The following is a 19,962-nucleotide window of genomic DNA, read 5'->3' as shown; positions in this document are numbered from 1 at the left end:
TATGTTATTTTTTGTACTACTTTAATTCTAGAGTATTTTTCTGATTCCTGTTTCAGTTGCAGTTCTTTGCTTGACTTTCCCCTTTTAAAATCTATTTGTTAAAGAAGAACCCTGATATACTCTGAATTCCATCTTATTTGGTTAATGTGACTAATGAGACTTACCCTGGAAGATCTTAGTGTTTTTCTAAATTGAAAAATTAGCTACTCTACAATAAATTTGGCTGAATCACACTCTCTTTGGATAGCTATACTAGATAACATAAAAAGTTAGCTAACATAAAAAGGTTGCAAAAAAGAAAGTTGAAAAAACACTTTAGCTTTGCTAGTTATTTAGATTTAGCCAATGCAAATCTCTTTACCACATTTTAGGGCCCACTAGACTTGGGAAGGGGCTTCCCTGGTGGCTCAGATAGTAAAGAATCTGCCTACAATGTGGGAGACCTGGGTTTGATCCCTGGGTGGGGAAGAGCCCCCGGAGAATTTAATGGCTACCCACTGCAAGTATTCTTGCCTGGTGAATTCCACAGACAGTAGCCTGGTGGGCTACTGTCCATGGGGTAGCAAAGCATTGGACACAACTGCGCCACTAACACTTTGACTTTCAGACTTGGGAAAGTCTATCCAGTTGTGAGGGATCTTTCTGACTGGGATCTTACAGAGACAGGGAATGGTTGTTGGTGGGCAGAGCATTTGCTGGACACACTAAGCCCTGTTGTTTAAGGATGATTATTTCTCAAATAATTTTTACTTTCATGGAATGTTGAAAAGGAAAAAAAAATCTATGATCACACCATTAAAAAACTTGTGTTGCATTATTTAACTACTGAAATATAACTCAACTAATGGCACAGGCTAAAGACATTATTCCCATTTTTTGCTATAAAATCACTAGAAGAGCCATTTCAATTGTAAAAAACAAATAAAAAAGAATCTGGTAGAAAGGGCTCTTTCTGGAAAAAGGGGTTAATGTGCTTTAAATTTCAATATCATGATCTAAAATTGCTTCAAACATAACAATTTTTAAAGTCTCTACTCAAGGACAAACACTGAAAATATGCAAACCTTGTTTTCTGTTAAAATATATTTTGCCAGTTAAAATTAGAAAATATTGAAATTAAAGGTATTTGTCATATTAGACACAGACTGATAAATTATATGAAGTTTCAAAAATTATAAAATTATTGGTCTAATGACTGATCTAAGTAAAAAAAAAATGCTTAAGTTGGATGGCACAATACTACCATAAATTTGTATCCAAAAATATCAAAGACAAAAATCTTGTTTTCAAGAATTACTACTATTGCTTACCCTTAATCATATTAAATGTTACATTTACTCTCCTTATTCCATTAGAATAATCCCAAAGAGATACTTTATATAATTATAACAGCTCTAATAACAACATCTCAAAAAATAAATTTCACAATATAGTTATTTGTTCTAAAGGCTAGGTGAGTACTGAAAATAGCCTAGTACGGAGTTCACAAAATTAAATGCATGGAAATTCTTTTGGCATTTAAACGTCAGAGGTTGATTTCTTGTTTCATTATATGATATACTATTGCATTTAAATGTTTTATCAAGGTTGTAATGTTGATAATTTCTTACCAATTGCCATATATTTTTAAATGTTAAAAATAAAAAAATACATAAGTAAAAAAATACTTGGATAAACTTGTTAAACCCCCTTTATTTCAGCAGACAGAAGGCAATTCTCATTGTCCTGGCTCAAAGGGTTCTTCATGGCATGGACCTGGAAGAAAAAAAAAAAACATGAGGATTTGAGATGAAGTTAACGATGCAGACAGACGGTATGTTTAATAGGAAAGTGGAAAGAATCCAGTTAAGTTATAGCCAAAGAAACCAGAGTTCGGACTGCACATCTGCCCTTCACTACCCATGGGATCCTGACAAAATTACAATATTTAATCCTCCTCATCTGTAAAAGGGCAATGACATCCTTGTATCTCTCTCATGTATCTTGTGAGAATTAAGTGGAATAAAGGATGTAACTTGTCTTGCACACAGGGCTCTCTCAGATCTCCCTTTAGTTCCACTATGGTGCTACGTACAAACAGCAAGAACAGCAAGGAAGTGGGTCACAGGGCTTCTCACATCTTCAGAAGGATATGGTTTGTTTTTAGTGTGATGCGATCTCTATGGATTATTTTCACTCACAAAAACTAAAAGATGTGCTTAATGTCTTCTAATTTTTGAGTTACTCTTTGATACGATAGTAAGTGCTTCCTTGGTGGCACAGAGGTAAAGAATCTGCCTGCCAATGAAGGAAAAGCAAGAGACACAGGTTCGATCTCTGGGTCAGGAAGATCCCCTGGAGAAGAGTATGACAACCCACTCCAGGATTCTTGCCTGGGAAATCCCATCAACAGAGGAGCCTGGTGGGCTACAGTCCATGGGGTCACAGAGAGTTGGACATGACTGAGTGCACAGAGAGGCACATATTTATAAGTAGGTAGTTGTTTCTTTTCCTTTTATTTTCACAATAATATAAGTGACGGAGAAGGCAATGGCACCCCGCTCCAGTGTTCTTGCCTGGAGAATCCCAGGGATGGGGGAGCCTGGTGGGCTGCCGTCTATGGGGTCGCACAGAGTCGGACACGACTAACAGCAGCAATGTAAGTGAAGTGAAAGTTGCTCAGTGGTATCTGACTCTTCAACCCCATGGACTATATATAGTCCATGGAATTCTCTAGGCTAGAATACTGGAGTGGGTAGCCTTTCCCTTCTCCAGGAGATCTTCCCAACCCAGGGATCAAACCCAGGTTTCCTGCATTGCAGGCAGATTCTTTACCAGCTGAGCCACTAGGGAAGCCTAAGAGTACTGGAGTGGGGAGCCTATCCCTTCTCCAGCAGATCTTCCTGACCCAGGAATCAAACTGGGGTCTCCTGCATTGCAGGAAGATTCTTTACCAACTGAGCTATAATATAACCAAAGGAAACATGTAACCAAATATAATAATAATATAACCAAATATAACCAAAAGGAAATCAACCCTGAACATTCATCTGAAGGACTGTTGCTGATGCTCCAATACTTTGGCCACCCAATGGGAAGAGCCAACTCATTGGAAAAGACCCCAATGCTGGGAAAGATTGAGGGCAGGAGAAGAAAGGGATGACAGAGGATGAGATACTTAGATAGCATCACCAATGCAACGGACATGCATTTGAGCAAACTCCAGAGGTAGTGGAGGATAGAGGAATCTGGAAGGCTACAGTCCATGGAGTCACAAAGAGGTGGACACAACTTTTAGCAAATGAACAAGTCAAAGTGATAACAATTAAAAATTTTGAGAATCAAAGCTGGATTTGATTCCAGAGATAGCTTTTTTAGCATCACAATAATTATTAAGAACACAAGAAAGTTCAAACTATGAAAACCTTTATGGAGCAATTACATCAAAAATGTCCTACTCTGAAATTTCAAATGTCTTCTTTAACTCATAGGTTTGCCATGTCTACTACACTGTGTTTATCATTAAAGCAGCAACAGCAATGTATCAAATTGAGCAAAAAGGAAAAAGCACAGTCATATACCCCCCTCCCCCCACCCCCACTTCTTTCTCTCCTCTATAGTTTTTTTTTCAGGCTATGATTTAGGTGAAAACTTTCCAATCTTGTTTAAACTTACTTGGTGGAGCGAGATGGGAACGAAAGGATACATAAATAATCACACCACCACATAACACTTTTTTGTGTGTGAGAAATGCACACAAAAAGGACTATGGAAATACAAGAGGAATGTCATGTGAGAGAACAGTAAGGAGTTCACTGTGGTTTGGATACAAAGGTGGAAGTGATGGGAAATGAGGCTGTGTATGTAGGGCTGTGAAGGGCCCTGCATTCCAAGCTAACCTATTTGAGTTTTGTCCTATAGGTTAATGGGCACTGGTGGCAACTCCAATATACAGGTGCTGCTGTGATCGGGTTCCCTAATTAGAAACAGAACTACCCTACCCTGCCCTATTCAGACAAATGAATGATAATCAATTCAATAAATTTTTCTCCTTTAGTTTGTAAGAGATCCCAGGATTGAGAAAGAACTTTTTTAAAAAACACAATTCAGCAATTTATTTATTTAAATTTTTAGCCACACACCATGGCATGTGGGACCTTAGTTTCCTGACTGGGGATCAAAGCCACGTCCCCTGCATTGGAAGGCAGAGTCTTAATCGTTAAGACCACCAGAGAAGTCTCTCAACATGTTTACTGAACTCTATTTTAACAAATACAAACCCTTGATAGTGTTAATATATTTTCTTCCTTCTTTTATATTGCAGTTAATACCAAGTAGAAGCAAAAAGTCAAATCAAAGGTTCAAAACTAGTTTTTGGCTTAATTTGCAAGTGGTATTTTTCACCTTCTATATCTGAAGACACACACAACTTACAGAACTATGATTCTGCTTGAGAAACAACTTTTCAATTTAAAAGAAAATCTCTTTTATTTCCCTGTTTAAGACATTAAGAGATGATTAACTTTACATACAGTACATTTTACCTCTGATGGTAGAATTACCTGCGTGTTAATGGATAATTGTAGTTTTTGCAGAACTACTACTAATTGTTTTCAAATTTTGCTTTAACTATGGTAAATATGCCTTTCATTTTAATTAAAACTATATTCTACAAGCAGAATTGTTTCAGAAAAAACACTTCAAGTTCCACTGGCAATCTACCAAGTTGTTCTACCAACACACTTCAACTAACTTCCATTCACTTAGGCCATGATATTATATTAGAATATTATATATCTGATTAAACTTCCCTTTTCTACCTCTTTTTACTCTATTTTTTCCTCCATTTGTCAAAAAATGTATGTTCACAATAGGAAACCTAGGAAATAAAGAACACTCTCCACAAACCCAAAATTTTATCACTCAGTGAGACAAGTTAAATTATTATTGTATTTTATTTCAGTATTTCTAACCATTTATTTACATAAGTAAATTTATATGATACAGTTTTGAAAACTGTCACCAGAAACTTTTATAAACCCTTCAATGGTTGCATCATATTTCATTAACTATAACTTATGTAACTATTATTCCTTGAAGTTGGGTTTCATTGAAGGACAGATTAGTGATATTACTTATTTTTTCCTCTCAGTCTTTGATAACTAGGTGTCCACTGACAACATAATTCAACTGCCTGATATTTAAACAATTCTTCAGGCCTTCACAGAAAAATGTTATCTCACCACCTGCTGTAAATTCCACTTACAAAAATGTACAAAGATAAAAGTGAAAACTCTAGAAAGCAAGCATTAAGACTTGTGAAACTCACCGTAAGTCCAAGGAACTTCTAGAAGCGCATCCAAATCAGGAGAGGAAGGGTATGGAGTGGATGGTTGATGGGGAGTATACTGTGACAACACTGGCTGCTGAACGTTGTAAACAGGTGTTTGAGGTGGAAAATAGTCACTCACTGGCACTAAGGCATTTGCTTGTGGTTCCTCATCAAAGTATTCAAAATATTGAGAGGACAAAAGAGGAGAAGGGGTATTCTGAATGTTACTCGTAACTGCAGTCAACATCCCAGGAGGAGGTGGCTGTACTTCATAGAACGCTGCTCCCTGGGATGTCTGGGTAATGGAACTGTCACTGCTGCTGCTGTAATGATAAACACACCAAGAACAGTAAGGATATGAAGTTTCAAGTGAGTACCCAGAAAGAGAGTCATATCTGGGGTACACGCAGACTGTGGAATTTCATTCAAGTATGTGGCAGCATTCTGAACTAAGACTTTCGAATTCTGTTGTTCAGACAAAGAGTATTCTACTCTTTGATTCACATTAAGGGTGATGTTCTCAGAGGCTTCTACAGGTATAGTACTGAAATTCAATGTATCCTTCATGTATTTTTCTTTTGACCCAGTTTTTGCAGGTCGTGCTTTATTTATTTGCACAACAGGAATTTTGTTCTGGATATTCATGGGTTCTGGAGAACCGGTGCATGTATAATTAATGGATGAATTGAATATTTCATTATCTTGAGGTTCAAAGTCAGTCATTTCTAAAGTGGCATGGCTATCACTCACAAAACAGAAACTAGGTTCTGATGCATTCAGCAAAAGAGAAGCATCAGTTCCTGGTTTTATGTCTGAGGGGCAGGATTTCTCTGCAGTATCTGGGGGATTTTTAAGAAATTTCTGTGGAGGCATCTCCTGGTCTTTTGAAAATGTGTCATCTATACTTTTTTGGTCAAAAATTGCCAAAGGAGAACAAGTTTTCTTCTCACTTTTTGCTTGAGCAGCACTAAAATTTCCATTTCTTTTCTTTGTGCTACTTAATTTCCCTTGTTGTCTGGTGAAATCTTCTGAAGTAGCAAATGAAATATTAGTTAAATCTATTTCATCTTCTGAATCTTTCAGGTTCATTAAAGGTACTGATCTTTGAGTTTCAACTTGTTTTGGAGAGACATGGCTTCTTTCCAGACTGTCAGATGAATCTGGTCCTATTTCATTTTCACTTTCATAATGAGATCTCATAGTCCTGTTACGTGTAATACATATATACAAACAACTGTAAATACTGTGTCATAAAATTTCAATATGAAGACATATTTGAAAATTTTACTTGGGAGAATAATTTTTTTTTTGAAATGCAGATGAAGTAGTTTATTGAATCTCTGTGAACACAGTAGCCTCTGCCTTGAGTCCCTGAGCCAGAGGGAGGAGGTGCTTCCCTGTCTCTTTCTACTTGGTTTCTTGAACCACTTTGAGCTTTTATTTATGGCTCTTAGACATCACTATGTTCCAGGACCACATGGACTATTTACTATTAGTAAAATGTACTCCCAGAGAATTGGATGCTTAGGTCTAGGATGAGATCCTGAAACCTTCATCTGTAAGTGGAGCCCATGTGATTCTAATGTTGGAAATATAGGCTGTGCTTGAGAAGCCTGGTCCTGCAGAAGGTCTGTGTATGCGTGTTAAGTCACTTCAGTCATGTCTGACTCTTTGTGACCTTATGGACTGTAGCTTTCCAGGCTCCTCTGTCTATGGGATTCTCCAGGCAAGAATACTGGAGTGGGTTGCCATGCCCTCCTTCAGGGCATCTTCCTGGCCCAGGGATCAAACCCAAGTCTCTTACATCTCCTGCACTGGCAGGCAGGTTCTTTACCATTAGTGCCACCTGGGAAGCCCCCTGGCTAAGCTACAGGGCCCATATTCAGTAGTGATATCTGTGCATTGTCTTACATTATCCTCTTAGCCCCAGAGACACATGTATAAGTTGTATTTCATATTTTCTATTTTTTTAATAGATTTATTTTAATTGGAGGTTGATTACAATATTGTATTGGTTTTGCCATACATTAACATGAATCTGCCACAGGTATACACGTGTTCCCCCTCCTGAACCCCCCCCCCCTCCTCCCTGCCCGTACCATCCCTCTGGGTCATCCCAGTGCACCAGCCCCAAGCATCCAGTATCCTCCATCAAACCTGGACTGGTGATTCATTTCATATATGATATTATACATGTTTCAACGTCCTTCTCCCAAATCATCCCACCCTCGCCCTCTCCCACAGAGTCCAAAACACTGTTCTATACATCTGTGTCTCTTTTGCTGTCTCGCATACAGGGTTATCGTTACCATCTTTCTAAATTCCAAATATATGCGTTGCTGCTGCTGCTGATGCTAAGTCACTTCAGTCGTGTCCGACTCTGTGCAACCCTGTAGACAGCAGCCCACCAGGCTCCCCCATCTCTGGGATTCTCCAGGCAAGAACATTGGAGTGGGTTGCCATTTCCTTCTCCAATGCATGAGGGTGAGAAGTGAAAGTGAAGTCACTCAGTCATGTCCGACTCTTAGCGACCTCATGGACTGCAGCCTACCAGGCTCCTCCATCCATAGGATTTTCCAGGCAAGAGTACTGGAGTGGGGTGCCATTGCTGCGTTAGTATACTGTATTGGTGTTTTTCTTTCTGGTTTACTTCACTCTGTATAATCGGCTCCAATTTCATCCACCTCATTAGAACTGATTCAAATGTATTCTTTTTAATGGCTGAGTAATACTCCATTGTGTATACGTACCACAGCTTTCTTATCCATTCATCTGCTGATGGACATCTAGGTTGCTTCCATGTCCTGGCTATTATTAACAGTGCGGTGATGAACATTGGCGTACAAGTGTCTCTTTCAATTCTGGTTTCCTTGGTGTGTATGCCCAGCAGTGGGATTAAGATTACACATTTTCCTCTTTGTATTGGCACTATACAAGAAACATTTCCCCAGTTTTATTCCCTTGATTTAAATTGAGCTACTTTTCATGTTGAAGGTGATACATTCCACATTTCAAATATTTTTCCAATACATCTGAAAATATAGAGTGCTGTCAATATTGTAATAAATTATTTTATGCTTCAGACATTTCCTGATTTTAATTTTCTTGCAGTAGTTTCTAATTCATATACCTCCAGCCTAGTGATACAGAGCTGGTGAAACCACTAGCTGTGACTCCCTGCTCAAAGATTATCTTCTGTTTTCACAAATGACTGAGGTATTTTGTCTGTTTAAGGTCAAGAACAGGAGAAGCAGACTTCCAAAACTGCTTGTCAACTGAACATCCTTGGCATCCCTACCTAAATGAGACAGGCTCGATGAAGTCTGAAGGAAGCATTCATTATGGATGTCCAGAACAAAAGAGTTCAAATAGGTCCCCAAGGTAATCGTAATTTTTGGTGTCTCAACCAATTCTTTGAATTACAAGTGGAAAAGAACACGTTGAAAGATAAAGGTGACCATTCTTGCACAGTCAAGACAAATTCATCTTTGGCTTGGAATTTGTATACCCCACTCATGAAACTAAAAACCCCTTATTTTACTTAGTCCAGCCTCCTTAAGAGGCACTCGAATGACAACCTGCATTGTCATCAATATAATATTTGACAGTTTCCACAAAGTGCAGTTCTGATTTTATCACATTTCCAATGATGTTTCAGTGATGTCTCAACCTTTCAGGTTGACAGCTGCCTGTATGATCTGTCCTTTTAGTAGTGTAGTGAAAGTCAGTCAGTCGTGTCCGACTCTGCGACACCATGGATTATACAGTCCATGGAATTCTCCAGGCCAGAATACTGGAGTGGGTAGCCTTTCCCTTCTCCAGGGGATCTTCCCAACCCAGGGATCGAACCCAGGTCTCCCTCATTGCAGGTGGATTCTTTACCAGCTGAGCCACAAGAGCAGTAAAGGGGATGCTGTGGCTGCACGGGCTGGGACCTGAACCCAGGCTTTCCGTGTGGCAGGCAAGATTTCTACCACTGAACCACCCATACACCTAAGGCACACTCTTAGAGAATGTTCTTCTATGACAATGACACCCTATATTAACTTTATATTAGAATTCATTCCCCTGCCAGGTGAGACAGAGTTTGATTCTTTGAATAGCAAGTACCTACCTATACTTAGTAACAAAACTGAGATGGTTACAGAACTGGTTTCTGTTATCCTTCTGATAGCCTATTCATCTTTATAAAATTAATTATTTGGCTGTACCAGGTCTTAGTTGTGGCATGCGGGATCTAGTTCCCTGACCAGGAATCAAACCCAGGCCCTCTGGATTAGGAGCACAGGGTCTTTAGCCACTGGACCACCAGGGAAGGGCCTCTGAGAGCCTATTCATCTTTATGCCACTCCATGATTATTCAGAGTCATCTGTGCCAGGTAGAAGACAACCAAACAAGACAGATGACATGCTTCTCTTTTCTCATTCCTATTATTCATTTTCCTTCATAGGATGGAAAAAAAATGGTAAAAATGCAGCTTGTCATAAATTGAAAATCTTACAGAGTGGAATGAAACAAGAAATGGTCAACAAGTCCAGTGGTGCTACTTCATGTCAAAATGAGAAAAATATAAATAATGCAGTTTGTTTTTACTAAAAATAATGAATTAAAAAAGTATTTAAAGATCTAGCATTTTGAAGTCATGGTCTTTCTGTACTGTGGTGTTAATACAATCCTTTCATGGAATAGTAGTATACTTATAATATGTGTATATTTGACTTAAGTTCTCAGTAATATAACTTGGCAATTTGTATCTTTTAAACCAGTCTTGAAATTTGACAGGTCTGTGAAATTCACAAGTTTAAAAACCTCTATTTGATCACTTGCCCCATTCTGATGTTCTTGTTACTAAGCCAGTCAGGAAGCCCCATCAATTCATTAAATAATGTCTGTCAAATATGACCTTTACTTTCTTATTTTGTAAAGTATCACTCTTTTCTAAGCCCTAGCTGACTTACTACTCTTAACTGAACTTAGTCACTCCTTACCCTTTAAATCACTGTAAAAACATCTTTCATGGGACATCCCTTTCGATGCATAATGAAATTCAAACTAAAGAGACTGACACAACCCCCACCTCCTTAGCACACTCTTGTCCCTGAAGTTACATGTAGACCCGTTCAAGTCTTGCTCCATAATACATGCTCAATTTTATTCAGTTTTTCATCAAAAAGGGCTGATGGCAACTCCTACCTTGCATGCTCGAATGGTGACTTTTCTCTTTTGATTTCTGTGACATGTTTCATGCCAACCTATGTTTAAAAAATACAAAGACCTACATTGTTGATGATTTAAAGTATAATATATTCATTATTTTATTTACCAGACATCTGCAATTGCTTGTTCTGTCATCCTCTAAAATGCACCATCTGAAACTATCTTCATTAATGATCCTCTCCTTTAAAAATTAGTGACTGTGTTGAATGTCTCATATTTGAAAAATGTTTGGAAACATTTTGTAAAAAAGCAATTAGCAACATTCTCTTTACCCACATCTTACAACAAGTAGGAAGCCTGCTCTGTGTTTTATATCCTTTTCAGTAAGCCAGTCACCTAGTCCCAGGGTACGTAATGCCTGTCAACTGTGGATTTTTCTTTCTTATTCTGTAAAACAGTACTTTTTTCCTAAGACCCGGGTGACTTACTACTTACAACTATATTTAGAATCTCTCCCCTTTAAATCATTGAAAAAACATGGAAAAAGCACTTTGTGAAGAATAAAAACAGTTAATGTTTGTACAATCATTAGAACATTGCCAACTATTTAATAAATGCTGTATGAAATCTTTTAAACAAAATGCACTTATGTACGACAACTTCTAACTCCTTCATAATTAAATATTTTAAAATATTGCTACTGTTTCTCTGTGTGGGTGATAACAGTCAAGAACACAGACTTCACTGTCAATTTTTATTTATAACGTTAAGTATAGCCTTGTTGTAGAGAAGCTATTCAGTAAATACTTGGTCACTCGCTCAATACTTGCTCACTCATAATATAGACTTTCTCTTAAGCAATTATTAAAATTCACAACCTTCCAAGAAGCATTTTCTAATAAAATAATTAATTTGTAAGTTTAAAGGTAGACATTTGTTAAGGTATCTCTCATATACACAGTCATTCGTATCATTTTACAGATAATATGAATGGTTTAATCCAATAGTTTAATTAGTAAATTCATTTTGCAAGGCAACATTTAAAGCATTCTTAATTTTTACAATTCTGTAAACTACATACTTGTTTGCTTCAACAAGTTTGCTTAGACTTACAAAACTCATTTTAAAACATTCATTACCTTTTGCTTTTTACAACTGGGAACAGCAGTATCTTTCTCTTGTTCCTGAGAGTCTCCACATTTGTCTACAGTGAGAGGTCGTTTTTTAGAGGAATTTGAAACATTTTTAATTATGTACTCTGAAACTAAAGACACCTTCCCACAGGTAATGGACTTTCTGATACTCTTCCTACGATTTATATGACTGCTCACATTTTTCTTTCTCTTCGGTTGCAAAGTCTTTCTGTTGTGTAGCATTTGGCACAGGATAAAGGAAATGGTTAACTGAGCATTTTTAACACATATTATCTTCATATGTTCAATCGTTTTCATGACTTTCATAGTATGGACCATTTTCCCTACATCCTTCCGAGGGGTGGCTGTTATACTTCCAAGCAGTGTGGAAAACTGACTGTAGTTGTATTCTAATTCTGTCACAGTGGTTCCGTAATTTACGGATGCTATACATGGCACAAAGTTGATGTATGTGGAAATGGAATACTCCGATTTCTTAACAAGGTTTTTTATTTCTGAAAGTTCTTCAAGTTCTCTTGACAGCAAACGAACAGCATAGGAGCTGTTAACAGCTTCATTATATTTGTAGATAATATCCAGATCTTTCTTAAGTTCAGAAATAGAAGTCTCTATCACCTTCCAAAGACAATCTGTTGGATTACCTTTTAGAAATGAGAAAGAAGTCATTTTTTCTTGGCAGTGAACCAGTTCAGGAAGAAGTGACATATCAAACCAGAGCATACTTCGAAACCTCTGCTTGTCTAGTTTCTTTGCCACTGAGTTTTTAAGAAAGTGAATTGTTTCTGAGAGCATGACGATTTCAATATAGGTTTCAATGGCCGCAGGTTTTAAAATTACTGCCTTATGGCTGTAGTTTTTCATCATGTACAAACTATTTTCTTCGGTGATAAAAATATCATCTATGTTGTCTTCTTGCAGCAACTGAAAACATTTTTTAAAAATTTCTAAGTCATTGGTACATCTCAAAGTGAGTTCCTGTAATTTTTTCACATCTGCAAATTCAGCTTGATCCAATATTTCACTAACACAACAGATATCTGGATGTGAAAGCAAAGTACCATTAAGCCTAGAGTTTTCTATGCTAATTGTTGCTTTGTTTACTACAGCATTTGACTTTATCGAAGCAATCACTGAATTCTCAAGTCCAATAGTGGAAATTTGTTCAATGCTTAAATCTTTAGACAATGTATCATATATCTTCTGCAACTTAGAAACTGCACATTGATTCATTCTAAGTAGTATTTCTTTGTTCCTTTCTGAGTAATTTTTGCAGAAAGACTGTTTCTTTTCTTCCCAAACAAGACTTTTTGAAGCATCAAAAAAGATATGTTCCAGACCATAAAGAGCTATTTTAATATTTACTGCCTCATTGCTCTTGATAAAATTAACTTTTGAGGAGATCATTTCTATGATAATCCACAGATGGTCTTGTTTTCCTGGACAGGAATCAATTTGGGGACAGTCCCCATACATACTGATCAGGCTTAATGTACTTTTCCTCAAGGTTTCTAGGTCTCCTAAACTATCTCCAAAGTTAACTCCACAGGTAAATGGCACAGAAAGAGAAAAGTCAAAGCAATCTGAACACTGCTTCATTACTGCTTCACATTCATCAATTTGTCGCTTGTATTTTAAGTATGTGTAGTATGAATTGTTTCTCCTTTTGGTTTCTTCAAACAGTTCAATTAATTGACCATGATAGCTTTGCAGCTCAGAGAAGGCATTATATTTTAATCTGCCTTGAAAAGCCGGATAGAAATTGGGTTGTTGCTGAAATCCACGTGGTCTGCCAAGCAGCTCACTGTACAGTGTCTCATCATACCAGAGCAAGCTCCGGAATGTTGGTTCACCTCCCAGGAGCCTTTTTTTGTTTTCAATGAATTGAATAGTTTCCATCATCATTTGGAGTTCTACCAAGGAGTCAACAGCACATGGTTTTAATCTGTGTCTGCAGTTACTCCACAGGTTTTCTTCTACCAACAGGTCTCTTGAAATCAAGATTTGTTTAAATGAACATTTTTGTTTTCTTTCAAAAGCTTCAACAAACAAAGGAAGAATATTTTGACAAACTTCACTTTCTTCCTGCAGAATCTGTACAGATGATGTTTCATCTGCCCTCCTTAAAATTTGAGTGAGCTTAACTGTAGGAGCCAAATTATTACTTGAACAATGTTTTTCTTTGAATTCATTCATGTATGATGTAGACTTCTTTGGAGGAGGAGGAGAGACTTTGGAGGGTTCAGACTGGCCACGCAGATGAGGCATATGATTCCTTCCTGTAATGCCTGGTTTGGAGTCACAGGCTACTTCTGAACGCAATGAGGAGTCACACTGAGAGTCTTGGCTAACTCTTCCCTCCTCCTTCTTTCTTTTGTTAAGCTGATTAGAAGCAATATTTCTCAAAGAGACTGCCTCCGTAGCCTTTTTAATCTGTACGTGAGAATCAATCAAGTTATTTTGCATCGTTTTCTCACTTAAGCAGGAGGAGCCTTCTAATATATTATTCTTTTGAGCTTTGTACTCAGTCTTAACACTTGATCCTTCAGTCACGTTCATGTGAACTGAATCCTTTCCTTTTTCTGCCTGTTTATCTTTCCACATTTTTCTGTCCTGAATGTCTCTCTCTCCAATACCTTCTTGGGAAGAAGAGCCCTTTATGTTATCTTTTACGAGCAGAAAACTATCATCGGGAAATACTTTCTTCATCGCACTGTCTTTACTTTCTTCAGTTTCTGATGCGACAGTCACCTCAGAATTCTCAGCATCTGTTTCATTCCCATCGATATGAACGCATTTACTTGAAGAGCAATATTCTGTCTTTTGAAGTTTGTTTCCACCACATCCTTGCAGACAGTGTGGTGCAATGGTAGACACTGCTGGAAAGTCTACAGCAGTAATGCTCTGTGTAGCCATGGAAGACTTCGAAGATTCTCCCTCATTGTCTGTCGCTAGAGCGGGTGATAACGATTGAGGAATACTGTTAGACTTTTTGCTTGTTATCAGAGTTTGACTTAATGGATCCATAAGGAAGTTTCCTGTAATAATGCCTGGTTTGGAGCTCTCCTTAGGAGTTGTCCATTTTTCTATAGGAAAATTTACCTCCAGGTTTCCTTTATAACCAGATAAAATAAGGTTATTTGGTTTGTAGATATCAATGTCAAAAAAACGCTTCACCTTTGATTCTAAGACGGAAATAACTGTGTCAGTTTTCACTTTTGTGTGGGCTGTACAAGTTGCATCATTATTTTGGTCTACACTAAAACTTATGTTGTTTTCTTTTATGCAACTTAAAGACATCAAATTCCTTTCACTTATTATTTCTTTAGCCTCAGAATTGTTTACTTTTGTTGTATACTTACTATTATCAAGTGCTGAATGGTTCTCAAGTTTTTCACATTTACTAATGTTAGATGAAAACTCTGTATCAGTTCGATTTTCTTTTTTAGTTAGTTTCTCATCTGGGCAGTCTGGGGAAAAGAGACATCCAGTTTTTCTAGAAAAAGGCTGAAGTTTTGATGAAAAAGGCTGAAGTTTTGATGACTTGGAATTTCTCACACTGCTATTAGTGTAAGCCGACTGACTTGTACTTTGAGACATGGAGCACAGGGCTAACTGTGATTCCGGACACACTTGATCACAATATTCTCTCATGTGAATTGTGGTGTGACTACTGGAGACACCGGACACATTTTCAGAAAGGCACTCTGTGAGTCTCTCTCTATTTGTTCTATAAAACTTGTGCTTTGATACATGAGTATCAGCTTCAAATCCCAAAGTTCTATTCTCTCCAGGTATATCGTATTTTCTTTTTGACAGAAAATGTTTAGTGGAATGATACCTTCTTTCAGACACAGAACTATAACCTTGAAGGTCACAACTTTCCCAGAAACTATTACATATTACTGCATATGCTCTTGGTAAAGGGCCCCCTCTTTTTTCTCCCACTTTAGTTATCAGCTGCAAAGACGTGTGAACTCTTCTGTGAGCTTCTTTTAAGTGAAGAATGGCTCTGTCAAGTTTTCTGGAAAGACATTTGCTTTTGCATAAAGATGCTTCTCTATTTAGAATATCCAGGACACTCCCAATGTGTTTTTCTGACTGTGAAAAGGTTTTAATTCGTTCTTGGGATAACAAAAAAAACCATTCCAATGAGTCTTGACTTGTTAGCTTTCTCCTCTTCTCACAAATTTTGTGATGTCTTAAATTTTTATCTGGTATCTTCTGGTCCCTGAAAGGTGTATGGGGCTTTCTTTTGCTAATTCTTGATCCTGTCTCCTTTTCACTTCTAGTATCATTACCACTGGTTTTTGACTTTGTCAGGGAACATCTGTTTTCCTTATTTACTGTTGTGCCATCAGAAGGTCCAAATAGCAAAGGTCTGTTTTGTTTTTCAGACATGTGATTCTCATGCATAGTATGACTCAAGTCAAAAGAAAGTGAGGTTTCAGATTTACTTGCTAGTCCAGATTCTTGCCTTATATTACCAAATTCATTTTCAGAGGGATGATCTGAATTTTCAGCAGAACACTGAGAATGAATTTCAAATTCTAGAACTTCTTCTTCCTCCTCCTCCTCATTTATTTCTGATTTTGTGGCTTCAGTTACATACTTGCAGAAATCATCTTTCGATGCAAGGGACTCAACAGTAGGACTGAATCCTTTCACAAATGTATTAGTAATCGTAACTTGCAGATTAGGAAGTAAAATTGGTTCGACGAGCTCTGCTTCATCATCTTGTGTAGAGGAAAAATCACAACTCTGTTCCTCAGAGCAATGCTGGTCCCAATTCTCACCTCTTGCGGTGGTTTTCAAAACTTCCATCTCCCCATTACTGCTTCCCAACAGACCTTCCCAATCGATGCGAGACTTCAGAGCCTCATAGGGGTCCTCGAATTCTTCATAAAGTACATTTCCATGGCTATGAGTATCCTGTGGAATACTCACAGGAAAAGCATCATCACTCTCTTCTGATCCTACTTCAGTTTCATTACCCAATTCGAAACTTTGAAGAACTGAGTTGTCACTTACTGTTTGATAAAATGAGTTGTGGAATCGATTTTCATCTGTATTTATTTCAGAAGCAGAAACCTTAAGTTTGCTTAACAAACCAAAATCTGTACTCTCAGAACAAGTTTCGTTAAACTGGGCTCTTTGGTGATCTTCAGGATTTGTGCTTACCACAGGCACTGCAGCATCGGCTATCTCAGCTGCAGCATGTGAGGCTACATGTACCGAAGAACTTGCACTCTGAAGAAATGCTGTGGAAATCAAATGCTCTCCAGTCCTTTCAGTATTTTGAATATCTTTTTCTTTTATGGCGGTAATGGAATCTTCATTTTCTAATGATGCAGACTCAGTGCATACATGTTTTTTTCCACTAGTTAAGTTAAGAGCAGTAGAAAATTCTTCAGAACTCAAAATTTCAAAGCTATCATCATCTTTACTCACCCTCCTTTCACCTATGTTGGTAAAAAATTTTGTTTTGTGTGTCTGAAAACTCTGCTTCTCATCTCCATATATATTCCCTATGTTGTTTTCTATAGATGAAGCAATGTTCTCCATTTCAGCCTCATTCTGGCTTTCTTTATCATTATCTCTTTGTTCTCTGAAATCAGTATTCAGGTGCACATCATTGTTCAATTGTGTAATACAGAACTGAGTATGATGCTGACCTTTACTGTTAATTAGAGGAGTTTCTTTGCAGTCTCTTTGAATGTTTTCTAGGGACACTGGATCATATTCATTTCTCCTCTGAACACATAGATGTTCACTAGCTATGCTGCAATTGGCATCATGAGCTGTTCTAATATCATGACATGAAGTGACAGCTGGCAGCTGTGTGGTCTGGGGAATGTCTTCTGCATCCTGGAAAGCATCAGCCATAATGCTAACACAGTTTTGATCTGGTTTTTCCAATTTTAGCTCCATTAGTTTTTGAGAAATGGCAAAATTTGTATGAATGTTATCTTTACACTCTAAAGAGTTCTTAGGAGGCCTCTGTGGAAGTTTCTCCACTCTTGGAGTAAGACTGTTTTGTATTTCCAATGCTAGGTGACCTAGCTCACATTTCTCCTCTGTGGTAAATGGCAAAGATTTTGTTTTTTCTAACCCTTGAGTAATTAATATTTGATCACAATTTTCCTGCAAATAATCAAGGCTCTCATTCTCTTTGTTGTCTTGGTTCAAAGAAATGTAATTGTCTATTGGACCGATTTTTCTTTTATTAGTAAAAGAATGATCACTTCCTTTCCACAAACTTTGCTTTTCTTCATGTTTGGCATTGTCTTCTGGCTCGGTGAAGTTTCTCATCTTTCCAGTATTTTGAATGTACTCATGTATGCTTTCTTCACTTTGGAGTGGGAAAAGTGTAGACATTTGGTGACCAGTCTCATATACAGTTTTAAAATTAGAAAACTGTGATTCTGGAGAGATGGGACCACTGTACTTGTCTGTACAAATATCCACTGGTTCACAAGAGTCATGTGACTCACTGCTTTCATCAGTTAAAAATGGGATGGTGTCTTTCTGCTGGGATCTCTGAGCTTTTCCTTCCTTGTGTTTTTGGATTTCCGCTTCTGAAACTACATTTGACAAAAACATTGGGAAGGAAAAATCATCCTGGTTCTCACATTGCCCTGCCATGGTAATTTTACTGAGAGCTGTACAATCATAGGTCTTAGATCCCAGGTTGTGAGCCTGGGTTTGTGAATCATCCAAAGAAATTCTGAAGCAAGAGGCATCCAAACCATTAGTAATAGTCTGATCACCAGGCATGCCTTCAGATGTGGAGGCAGGATTAGCTGGCATAGATGACAAGTTTATTTCTGAATTAACAAAATCTAGACTCTTCTCAAATGGCAAAATCTCACTTAAACCTGTAACAGTATTATCTTTTCCCATGCTTTCTTCTCTCTTCATCAGTCTTGGGTCTTTGATGAGTTTTGAAGTGATAACTGTGCTTGAGTCAGTATTGTTATGAAGGGGAAAAGCAGCAGCAAGACTACTTAAAATAGCTTTAAGACATGTCAAATTTAGGAGGTCACTATTGTTAACACTTTCTCTGGTATTACTGGGAATAAATGAATAGCCTGAATCACATGCAAGTAATTGAGACGTGTCTCTGCATTCTGCTGAATTGTACTCCATATGTCCACTGTATGTTTCAAGTACAGAAGTGTTTCCATTTTGGATATTTCCATAGCAATTAGAAATATCTGAGTTGGAAGGATTTATTATTTCTGAATTTGACACAGTGCATGAACAGTTTTCCTGAACAAACGGATCTATAGGTTTCCTGAAATGCTCAAAGATGACAGTAGCATCTTTTCCTTTTCCAATTCTTTTGGCCACTGTACAGTTATTCAGAGAGCATGTCCTTTCTGTGGAAATAATAAGAAAGTAAGGAAAAGTAGGAAGAAGAAGTATTCCTACAGGCAACTCTATTAATGCAAGTAAACCATGTCATGAGTGGCACTGACTAAAAGTCTATCAAATAATCTAATGATTAAAGTATGTTCTCAGCAGAAAAAGCAAGAAGAGAAGAGGATGAGTAACTGACCAATAAAGTATAATTGATGTAGCATGAAATTCTGTCTTATAGGCCCCTTACTAACATGTCTTTCCCATAAAAATTTGAATTCTGACAAACACTAAGAAATAGAAAAATTAAACAGGAATAAAAACATACTTTTATCACAGACTAGGTCTTTCTTCTCTTAGTTTACTATAAGCAGGTAGTCTATAATAGAGTCTACATATGATTAGGTCAGATTATCTCCCTGTATCTACTGTTACCTTGCTTCATTTCCCTCTACCACAGGAGAACAAAAACAGAAAGGAATAGGGAATTAGGTAAAAAAATGGAGGTGGGTGGAAGATCAAAAAGTTTACAAAAAATCTTTCCCAGAAGCCAAAGCAAGCCACTACCCCTGCTCCACTATGAAATAAATATTCTGGCAAATAATATATGTAAATAAAAACCTGGAAAATACAAGCAAATTTTCTTTCAATTTTTTAGAGATTATACCTAAAACTTCATAAAGAATTTCACAGAATAACAAAGGAACTTATAAAAATGCATAATGAGCAAGTAAAATGTTCACAAAGCATTCAGAGCTCAATGAAAGTGAAAGTCCTCAGTTATGTCCCATTCTTTGCGACCCCATGGACTACAGTCCATGGAATTCTCCAGCCCAGAATATTTGAGTGGGTAGCCTTTCCCTTCTCTGGGGGATATTGCCAACCCATGTATCAAACCCAGGTCTCCTGCATTGCGGAGGATTCTTTATCAGCTGAGCCACAAGGGAAGCCCAAGGATACTGGAGTGGGTGTATCCTATT

At 37.5% G+C, this 19,962-nt stretch overlaps 1 protein-coding gene across 1 annotated transcript in view; it reads right to left on the bottom strand.

Moving 5' to 3' along the window:
• TEX15 (testis expressed 15, meiosis and synapsis associated) overlaps positions 1–19,962 on the bottom strand; it is a 92,022-nt gene that overhangs the window by 14,094 nt on the left and 57,966 nt on the right. Inside the window, 4 exon segments of the mRNA XM_068970547.1 lie at positions 5,309–5,707; positions 5,710–6,515; positions 10,506–10,564; positions 11,609–19,002. Of these exon segments, the coding sequence (XP_068826648.1) occupies positions 5,309–5,707; positions 5,710–6,515; positions 10,506–10,564; positions 11,609–19,002 (8,658 nt within the window).

The sequence above is a fragment of the Capricornis sumatraensis genome, chromosome 4, assembly GCF_032405125.1.
Source record: "Capricornis sumatraensis isolate serow.1 chromosome 4, serow.2, whole genome shotgun sequence".
Classification (NCBI taxonomy): Eukaryota; Metazoa; Chordata; class Mammalia; order Artiodactyla; family Bovidae; genus Capricornis; species Capricornis sumatraensis.
This window is presented reverse-complemented; position numbering and strand designations above follow the sequence as displayed.